The following is a 10,695-nucleotide window of genomic DNA, read 5'->3' as shown; positions in this document are numbered from 1 at the left end:
CCCTTTGGCCTTTACAGCAAGAAGTAGTGCAGGATAAGTTAAGATGTAGCTGCCAAAAAACATTTTAAAGTTGTAATTGAAAAAGGCTTCAGAATTACAGACTTCCCATCACTATATGTGAATCACAGTAAGAGACTCGGCCTTCTCCGAGAAGCAAGGATGTACCACACAAAGCACTTTTGTTTTTTAGTGGTTTATTTGCAGGTGGATTTCTTACACGTGTGCCTATCAGTCACAATCTTATAAAAGCTCTGTTGCTACAAATTTGCACTGAAGAGTATAAACTTACAATCTCTTAACATAGTGAACACACTGAACACAACAGCCTTGGTTAAAAGCTTTTTCTTTTTTTTTTTATTGGTTACAATATCAAGTCATGGCAACATATCAGTATCACCGAGCCACTGTACAAATACAAAGAAAAAAAATCTGTTGTGGAAAAAAAAAGTTATCTGGTAGCAGGTGATTATAATTATTTCACACAAGAGCACTGTAAGAGAAAATGGTGGCACCAAGTCCCTGGTTCTGACTGGCTCAAAAAAAACATTGAAAAATAAAAAATAAGACTTTGTTGGGAGTACATACAAGAGCCAAAAGGCAGTGCATTGTTACTAAAACAGTGTTAATGTTGTGGTGATGACACACAACTCGAGCAATGGACAGCCAAGCTTCGACAGTCGGCACCTTGGCTCTGTGCTGTCCCCTCTAGCCCATAAAGCACGACCGCGTATGTCAGGGCTGCTTGAGGCCAACAGGCCTCTGTCCATCAACCACAGCGAGGAGGGGGGGGGGTGAGTCTGCTAGCTGAAGCCCTGGAGCATCTGAGCCCTTCCTGCCCTGCTGCTGTGACAAGACTTCCTGGACCACAGGGGGGGGGTTAGCTCCCTCAGATAGGGGCGGGGTCAGGGGCGGGCCTGGGGGGGGGTTGATGTTGGGGGGGACTAGTCTCAGATAGGGGCGGAGTCAGGGGTTGGAGTAAACCTCGCAGACAGGGACTAACCTCTCAGGACAGGGGTGTGCCCCACTGACCAGGGCCCTACCAATTTTACACCAGGAACCAAGGTAAAAAAAAAAAAGGGGGTAGCCCACTGGAAAAATAATGAAAATGTATTTATACATTTAATGCAGTTATTTAATTAACGGGTCAGACCAATACTTTCCCTCCCTTGGGATCTGCTTTCACCGAGGGAGGCGGCCTGTTCCATGGGGATTAAAACTGACCCCACCCCTCCCTCTACGAAACCCCACTCCGCCCGGAACATGGGAGACCCCAGACGTGTGTGAAAAATAACGTGAAGGTCCAGAGAGGACGAGAAGGCTCTATTGTCCATGAATCACTCAGTCAATCAAACCCCCGGACTCCCCTCATGGTCTCGACCTCAGGGGTCTGGATTCAGGTCTTGCTTCAGCACTACTGCTGTGCCCCACCTCTCACTCATAAAATGGGATTTGGGCCATTTTTACCCCCACCTCCCATGGGAAGCTAGAATCCCCAACTGCAAAACTTCATACACACGACAGAGGTGGCAACGGTTTGCTTTGCAGCGGTGGGGGGCGGGGGGGGAGGGATTATTGAACTGGCCGCACTCCTGGGCGTTATTGTAGAGGGTTGAAGAGCAGGTCAGGTTTTGACAAGAGCAGCTGGAGAGGGAGCAGTTCTTGAAAAGCGGCCACAGTAGGACCAGGAGCCCCTGGTTCTGCATGAGTCTCCCAGTGCCAGCCTCCTGCCTTGATAAAATCAAACCCTTTGCACATCAGGCTGCTCCATACTGCCTGAACAAGCCCCATCATTAGCTTCCTCACAGCAGATGCATTATAAAGTGGTCAGTGATGGTTTTATTTTTTTTGCACTTAAGTATTGTTCATCGCCCAGCTGTACCAAAAGTTGGTTAAATCGATGACCATCAACAAGGTGGAGAAAGTAAAAAAGAGGCAGAAATGCCATCTCTCGCTTCAGGCTGAAAGGGGCTCTGTTTTGTGTGGTGGCAGAGATAGCGTTTGATCTTTAACTAGGGCGGGACCAGTTGAATAAGGCTCCCGGGTGTCTAAACTGTTTCTGAAAGAACCAGAAGGGCCCCCTTGTATTCAGTCAAGTTGGTGGCAACGATGGCCAAATCTGCACATCGTCGGCCACCAAGGGGCCTCGCAGTCTGCTCGCCCTTCACCGCAGGCTTCGGCCATTTCTCTCCGAGTGCCAGTCTTGGACACGACTGAGTGATGCTCGCGGAGGGAACAGGGAGGGGTTAAGGGAGCACAGGAGGAGGCTGAAGCAAGTATTTTTTAACACCCCCCCCAATCATCATCATCATCATCAACACGCAACTCCGAGCGCACTATGCCAACGGGAAGACGTCAGCTGCCTGGCCCAGGTACGTACAAGCGGGAAAGGGGAACTGAAAGGGCAGCAGGAGGCGTGTGAACCACATGAAATGGTATAGAATTTGAGCAGTAGGAGGCAGGACTTAACAGGACTAAAGTGAAACCTTGAAATACGCAATTGCATGAATGACTAATTTTGTTTCATATTCTTTTTGAGGCAACCTTGGGGTTGGCATGAATGACACCGGAGGGGGGGCTCGTCTTCCATTTCAAATGCATCAGGGATGTGGGGTACCAACCTCACCCCCGTGTCATTTCCCCAGCGCCCAGGGGGAGGGCCTGCAGCACACCGTCTGCACTCTAAAGCAAGGGTAAGCCCGCAGTGGGCCCAGCCCTGCCGCTGGGCAAGTAATGTTGCTTTTCTTTCATCATTTACACACGCTCCCAGAACGCCTTCACCACAGCTACATAAACAGGTCAGATTATAAAAAACCTAAAAAGTAAGCTTGATCTTCATGTGCCTTTGTCCCATTTCTAACAAAAAGCTGTGTATTGTACACGCATATGTAATGTGATTGATACCCTTTTATCATTGTTAGAACTTTAATACTGTTGCATTATTTAACAGAACACTGCAGTATCCAACATCGCACAACACTAGACACACCCCAGGGCGTCCCGGGGGTGAGTCAGAAAGGCTCCGCTTTGATCGGGGAGAACCCAGCTCCTGGAGCTCTAACCCGAACCCTACACGAGGCAAGGAGTTTGAGAAGAACAAATGTTGCTTTCAGTTTTTAAGGCCATCCTCTAATGTGATTCAAAGAAAAACCTCCAGCAAGCCCACAGCTCTACATGAGCTATTAGTAAGATTGAGCATGGTTCTGTAGTAGGTTTAAAGGCAGAATTACCCATGAAAGTTATTTCTATTGAACTGAACTGGATATTCACCACTGCATCTTAAGCAAAGAGCCGTGCTGGGGCCCAGCTGGGCATTCTTGTTAGATGCCTTTATCATTTTAGGCAACTCATGAATTTAACTTCCAAGTATTTAACACATTCAAGAAACTTTTATACTGGATCAGCATTAGGGCACTGGTCTTTCTGTTCAGTCTTGTAAGCAAAAACATTAATACAAACAGACCTTAAATAAGTGGCACAAAGCAGCTGTTATGTAATTCCACTTCAGTGTTCAATGAGGGTATAATTTTGGCACAAAGCGTAGCCTTGGAAAAAAAAAAAGGCAGGTTGACCACACAGTACGGTAAGGATCTTTTCAACACTGAACCGCAACACATCTTACATCACGTTTACCTAAAAGCATCTCTTTCTGGAAAAGCCACATTCTATCGTCAATCTATGCAGATTTTTTTTTTCCGGAGAGTAAAAAATAATTTGGGAACTGTTGGCTAAAAACACAAAACCGCAACTAATTATACTACCCGACTGTAAAAAGGATTTCTTCATAAACAATAAATACAATAACCGTGTTCGTCCTAAGTGCAGAAAGCAACCCGGCTCTTCATCGCGCTGCAGTAGCTCTACAGAAAAGGAAAGGAGGAGGAGGAGGAGCTGCTCCGCCCGCGACAGGACGCGCCGCTCCGAGCGGGAGAAAGCCACCCCTCTGCTCGCCTTTCTTTTGCCTGGCGACTTGGGTCCCGGCCCGTCCTGGGCCTGGCGCTGCACGCGAATACGTCTCGCCCGGAGGCGATGGTGTGGTGCGGCGCATGACGGGCACGAGCCCCAACGAGCCCCCCCGCCGGGCGACGCCGGGGGGCTGGCGGCTGAAACAAACCCGACTGCTCAGGCCACGGTTCGAAAACGGCAATCGCGCGACGGGGGTCCTCGGTCGGGGGTGGCCGGTACGGAGGTCCGGAGATGAGGGGGTGCTGCAGGAGGGCAGGAGTGGGGCCGTGGGACCCGGGGAAACACGGGTGGCCGGACAAGCGCATCAGCGCGACTGACACTGTGCGGCAGCCGCCCCCCCAGCCCCTGCGCTTGGCCATAAGACAATCGATACTGACTTCGCCGGCTCACGCTTCGAAAACGCGGACTGCTTCCTCATCGAGTCCCTCCGTTTACCTCGGCAGAGCTGTGCAAGCCGTGTTCTGAAACGGGCCGCGGGAGGGTTCTGATGCGCTACGCGCAGGTCCTGCACCTCCGCTCCTCATCGCCACAAGCCCGAACGTGCTTCCCGGCCCACCTGCGCCGCGCCGGTCTCTCGCCTTCACCGAGCCAGCGCACACGGCGGTAACGGGGGGTGGGGGGGAGCGTTTCGGCGAGGGGTGAGCCAGGAGCAGCGCCCGGGGGAAAGAAGCGAGAGTGAGGTCCTAAAGCAGAGGCTGGGGGCCAGGAGTCTGGCCCACCTCAAGCCCTCTCCACGGTCAACAGGATGGGCCGTCTCCCCAGTGGCTCTGTACCGGTGACGTGGACATTCCTGGGGGACGGGGGGGACTCTGTTTAACAGTGCTGCTGTAAGTGGAGCACCCGAGGACCGACGAGGACAGGAGGGCGCCGCCCTCAAGCGCCCCCTGTTGGAGGAGCGGGAATCGCGACCTACCGGCTGCCCGCACCCCCAGGGACGGTCAGTCTGGACCAGCCCCCATCGAATCCTTCAGACCGTAAGGGGAAGGTCTCTACGTCGGTATTCCTCTCTTCTCAGCGGGAGAAGGGGACCAGACCTCTGTGACATTCGCTGTGCAAGTGGGCCTGGACTACAAAGACAGAGCAGTCCATTCATTATTGCAAGACACACCACTAGCATTTTTAACTTAATGTACATGGTGTGATACTACAATACAAACATACACATTAAATTGCCCCGTCTCCTCAAAATCCAGCCAAATGCTTTGTCCAGGACATACAATTACCATCTGCAGGTGAAGCAGGTGAAAGGTCATTGTCTCTTTCTTAATATTCTGTTAGGGGTTACTGATCAGTATTGAATTCATTGACCACTGGTCATCAGTTTCAGACAACCAGGCAACTAAAAAAAAAAGAGGGCTAACCTCTTACTGAAAATACTGAATTAAATCTATAAAAGGACAATGGATGTTTTATATATATATGCGTATATATATATATTAAAAAAATCACCGACGAGCACGTTGTGATTGGCTACTATCAGGTGTACATTTTGATATGTACAAAAAAAAACACTGAGCAAAGCAGAAAAAATAAATCAAACATTTAGGGAGTGGGCAATAAACAAAAGAACTATATATAAAAAAAATACATATATATATTTATATAACAATGACTGGCTCCTAGCTTCTTGGTCACCATGGTAACATGCTAGCCCCTGCCAGATGTCAGTGGACGGCCAGGGTTAATTTCTCATGTCCTCCTCTGCCTGGACTATGTACTGCAAGCCTTGTGTAGTAAGTGAATAGAAAAAACTTCACCTGGAAAGGTAGAAAGAATGTTACTCTCGCACAGCCGCGGGCTGCAGCAGTGACCCCCCCCTCCCCCCGCCTTGCAGGGGGGCCATGTGGTTCACCCCCCCCACCAGCCGCGCCCGCCAGTTAGTTCCAGATTCGGAGGAAACTGTCCCATGAGCCCGTGGCTACAGCCATGCCGTCGTCCGTGACCCCTAAACAGCTCACTCGGTTGTCGTGGCCGGCGAGGACACCTGGGGGGGCAAGACGGAGAGGGTCAGAGGGTCCCGTTGTTCCTTCAACCCCAACAGCCTCCGGTCCCAGCCACCGTGGGGCGCGGCCGCACAAACCCGAAGCCCCCGGGGCGGCAGGCGGCCGAACCCGGAGCTCAGAGGGGACCCGGTGGCGGGGGGAGGGCGCTCTGCCGAGCCCTCGTTCAGACCTCTCTGGCGACACGGTGGGGCCGCGCAGTGCGTTTTGGAAACGGCACGGGGAGACGTGCACGCCTCCATCTTGTACACAAGAACAGCCAGGTGTGCAAGAGAGGAGCAGGAGTGGGGGATTGATGCGAGGATCTCGCCCTGCCCTGGTACTGGACCTTTATGGCCCGGTAAATTAAGGACCTTGATATGCCAGCAGTTCCTACCCCGACGTGATCAGGGCTGTATTCTGCTTCCTGTCCATCTGGTGTTCTACTGCAGTGCTGAGCCAGCAAACTGCATCAAAGCCTCAACTGATGGACAGTGAAACCCCCTGCAAAGACCCGCCCCCTACCACAAACCCCCGCCCCAGTGCCCCTCGCCCTGCCCGCTCTCCCTTCAGCCCCGCCCCAGTGCCCCTCGCCCCGCCCGCTCTCCCTTCAGCCCCGCCCCAGTGCCCCTCGCCCCGCCCGCTCTCCCTTCAGCCCCGCCCCAGTGCCCCTCGCCCCGCCCGCTCTCCCTTCAGCCCCGCCCCAGTGCCCCTCGCCCCGCCTGCTCTCCCTTCAGCCCCGCCCCAGTGCCCCTCGCCCCGCCTGCTCTCCCTTCAGCCCCGCCCCGGTGCCCCTTGCCCCGCCCGCTCTCCCTTCAGCCCCGCCCCAGTGCCCCTCGTCCCGCCCACTCCCTCATCCCCACCCCAATGCCCCTCGCCCCGCCCACTCACTCACCTGCGCGCTCTCCCTTCAGTGTGTCCCACACGTTGCAGTTGAAGTCGTCGTAGCCTGCAAGCAGCAGGCGGCCACTCTTGGAGAAGGCGACGGAGGTGATCCCGCAGATGATGTTGTCGTGGGAGTACATCATCAGCTCCTGGTCCGCGCGCAGGTCAAAGAGCCGGCAGGTGGCGTCGTCCGAGCCCGTGGTGAAGGCATTTCCGTTGGGGAAGAACTGGACAGCAACGGCAGCAGAAAAACAGTTATTTAAAACCCACAGTGAGCCTTCAACAGCCATGTTGAACTCACCGAGAAATGTCAGCCATTTCCTCTTGCAGCAGGAGACAGACGAAGACACTCCACCGCCACACATTTGCATTTACGGCATGATAACCCTTTAAGTACCACTATCATTCTTCCTGATGCAAATGCAGGGTTTGTTACAGAATGTTACAGAAGCCAAGCTTCACCCAATGATGCCCCACTTAACCCCTCCTAACAACAACGTTCCAGAAACGACGATAGCCTCACTCCATCATCACGCAAAATGATCCCCATCACCTCAAATCTTTCCTTTATATACATTCAACTTTCTTCGGGGTCCCGCTAGAAGAGTTACCTACCCTCCCAGACGAACGAGAACCAGGAGGCGGCCGCAGCCCGCGTACTCACACACACAGCGTTGATGTCGGACACGTGGCCCGTGAACGACTGCCTGCACATCCCGTCTCGGACGTCCCACAGCTTGGAGGAAGCGTCGCAGGCCCCCGACACGAAGGTCTTCATGTCGGGGCTCAGGGACAGGCTCATCACGTCGCCCGTGTGGCCCGTGAACGTGGTTGTCTGCTGGCCGGTTTCGATGTCCCATAAAGCACTGCAAACCAGGGCACGGGGAGCCGTCAGCGATCACGAGGAAGACCGCGGAAGAAACACACCTTTCAGTTTCTTAACCCTCCATCATCTCACTCTGCAGAACACGCGTGAAGGTCCACTTGTCTGGAGTACTCCCAGCCCCTTATAATTTTACATTAAATGGAGGAACAAGCCTCACATGCTTTTATGTTTGGGTGAAAAGGTGACTTAGAAAATCGTGTGCTGGTGGTGATCTAATCAAGTGGTGTACAAGACTCTATAACACGGCAGTCTTCTTTGGCACTTTAGCCAAAGTGGGGAAGCTCACTTCGATAAGTAGCAGTCAGCTGGAGCAAAGACTTAGAATGGCAGCGACAAGGTCACACATCAGAAAAGGAGGTTATAGAAAAATAGACGCTTGAAATCATTGCTAGCTTCTAAACTTGTAATCCCACTAAGAGATGAACGATATCGGATCCCATTCTGTAATAGATGGAGCTATTTTAGGTCTTACAAGCTGCGGGATTTTGAACTTGAGGCAGAATCAAGGTCTGATTGTCTCACAACTGCTTTGGAGTAAAGTTCTGAAGGCTGACATGCAGAGCTAAAAGTAATCAGCTGCTCCGAGCACCTGATGCCATACAGGTCTTTTCTTCTCTTCCTGGGGAAAAAGACCCATGTTTAGGAGCCTTTGAGAAGCTCCATCTCTTTTATCTACGAGACCTTTTCAGCCCCCGGTTGCACACGAGAGGCAGCGACTCACCAGGTGGTGTCTCCCGAGCTGGTGACAATCTGGTTGTCATCCAGAAAGCGACAGCAGGATAAGTAGCCTTAAACAAACAAGTGAACAAAAATCGTTAGCCGGAAAGCACATTTCAGGTCTACTGTACTGAAACAACGCGCAGTGCTCTGCGGAGGACATGATCTTCGCGGGACTTTTACCTGTGTGCCCGGGCAGCTCTCGGGTGACTCTCACGTTGCCCTCTCTGGTCTTCAGGCTGTATATAGAGCAGATGTTGTCCAGGCCGCCACAGGCCACATAATTCCCAGAGGGGGCGTAGGCACAGGTCATGACCCAGGATGACCTCAGAGGAATGGCATGCATCTGGAGAGAGCAGGGAACCGCAGCTTACCAACTCCACAAGGGCCACAAGACCCCAGCTGGAAGTTTTAAACTTCACAGAAGCTTTATGCTAATTGCAGTATATTTTAAAAAAAGCACACGATCCAATGAATGTCATCTAAAAGACACCAATCGCACCAGAAACACATCCGGGATTAAGACGAATAAATGTCCTTTAACAAGGAACCCTTACCTTGTTTGTCGTATAGCTGTCCCAAATAATTAATTTGCCATCCTGAGAAGCACTGACAAGTAATCTGTTCAGAAATAAAAAAATAGATGTTGTGAAAACACTGAGGACAGATTGTTGTTCCAAAGTTAGACATACATCTCTGATGGCCAAGGATTGTGATTCTACCTAAAAATAACAACGCTATCAGTTCTAGGCTACTGTAGTATTTCTCTTCTTATCAATTAAAAAGTACATCAGGTCCAGCGGAAATCTACGTTTACAATTGAACAGGCAGAAGAATAATCCATCTTTCTAGGCGCAAAGCCAAGATAAGACAGGCTGTAGTACTGGCGAGCTCCACACTTCAGCCAGCAAGGAAAAGGTTAAGAGTTCTCGTTAGATCAGGAAAAAAAATGACAGATGGGCTGAATGACCTACTCTCACTTGTTCTAATGTTCACCTCTTTTCAAATTCTCTGCGGTTTGCATTTCTAGCTGCACTCTTGCCGGCGGTAATTTTACTCTGAAGAGCAGGTTTTCCTGCAGCCATGTCTGGCTACACGCTATGATCACAGCTCATTCAGAAACGCCCAGCTGGATGGCCCTGCCGTCACGAAGAGGTGGCCTGTACTACACACCCCTCCCTCGTTACAGCCCTCCCAAGCTGAGCCAGGCTAACGCAGCTCGCTCTCGGTCTCCATACAGAGCGCCACAGCGAACCGCAGCACAGCACACACGACACACTCTTCACTTCCAGCTGCTCAGGGAGACAGAGGACTCCAAACCAACATCTGAGCAAGTGAGACGCACACACAAGACTAAGACGAGTGGACAAATTTACTTCCACACAGATATAAAAACGGTCAGCTGTTACGGTGAGGGTGTGCAAGTCGAACCACAGAGTGAAATCACTACGAATTCACCAATTTATGTAAATCGACACAGATTATCTTGAGAAAACGCATTCAGGTCCAAGTAAAATGATCAGCACCTTCCCAAGGGCTCAGTATAAAGTGAACAGTATAAAGCAGTATGGCTCTTATAGAAGACCTCAGTCAGACAGAAGCCCACGCCTGTGCAATAATGCCACACAGCGTCCAGCCTCCGCTGTTTAAACAGATCCCTTTAAACGGCCCGTGTCCAGTCCAGGGGACGAGCCCGTGTGCATGACGAGCCAGCGGGAGGCCGGGGAGAGAGAGAGACCGGTATGGACCTGGAGTCGGAGCCCCAGTGCATCGCGTAGATTTTGGCCAGGTGACCCCTCAGAGTGCGCCTTGTTCTCATCTGAATGCGCCCCACCGAATCCAGGCCAGCTGTGATCTGGGAAAAGAAAATGAAGAAATCTTGGCTTCAACAGGAATGAAGGTACTTGATGTAATGTTTTTTTTTGTGGTGCTCTTTTCTTGAATTTCAGTATTATTATTATTAAAGCGCTGGAGCGGTCGTTCCTAATTTCCTCAGAGAGGTGCCTGTGGATGGAGAAGTACGAGCAACAGCAGGACTGCAGGTTCACAGGGGTTTCTTGCCCTTAGTAATTAGAAGGAGCTGCTCGTCAAGAGGGGCCAAGAGGTATCACTCCCTGATCTGAGACAGGAAGAGGTCAGATTCTCCCTTTTTTAGGGGGAGGAGGAAAGGCCAGTTCAAGTTGCACATCACCGGGAAACAGAACGTTACAGTACCATACGCCGCAATATTTATATTACAAGAGGAATTTTGAACTGTTACAGTAC

The 10,695-nt window shown here is 51.3% G+C and overlaps 1 protein-coding gene across 7 annotated transcripts in view; it reads right to left on the bottom strand.

Annotated features, from left to right (window-relative positions):
- Window positions 1–177: 177 nt before the first annotated feature.
- The window catches only part of LOC148837193 (guanine nucleotide-binding protein subunit beta-4), a 36,654-nt gene continuing 26,136 nt past the window's right edge, over window positions 178–10,695 (bottom strand). For all 7 annotated transcript variants that reach the window (XM_088913582.1, XM_088913586.1, XM_088913583.1 and 4 more), the window contains 7 exons: window positions 10,179–10,285; window positions 8,988–9,051; window positions 8,614–8,776; window positions 8,435–8,501; window positions 7,492–7,693; window positions 6,838–7,054; window positions 178–5,947 (listed from right to left, as the gene is read on the bottom strand). In XM_088913582.1, the coding sequence (XP_088769708.1) occupies window positions 5,841–5,947; window positions 6,838–7,054; window positions 7,492–7,693; window positions 8,435–8,501; window positions 8,614–8,776; window positions 8,988–9,051; window positions 10,179–10,285 (927 nt within the window). In that variant the 3' untranslated portion in view covers window positions 178–5,840. The remainder of the gene's footprint in view (window positions 5,948–6,837; window positions 7,055–7,491; window positions 7,694–8,434; window positions 8,502–8,613; window positions 8,777–8,987; window positions 9,052–10,178; window positions 10,286–10,695) is intronic.

The sequence above is a fragment of the Atractosteus spatula genome, chromosome 4 (genome assembly GCF_055471065.1).
Source record: "Atractosteus spatula isolate fAtrSpa1 chromosome 4, fAtrSpa1.hap1, whole genome shotgun sequence".
In the NCBI taxonomy this organism is placed as follows: Eukaryota; Metazoa; Chordata; class Actinopteri; order Semionotiformes; family Lepisosteidae; genus Atractosteus; species Atractosteus spatula.
The sequence above is the reverse complement of the archived record's forward strand: the minus strand, read 5'-3'. Positions and strand labels throughout refer to the sequence as shown.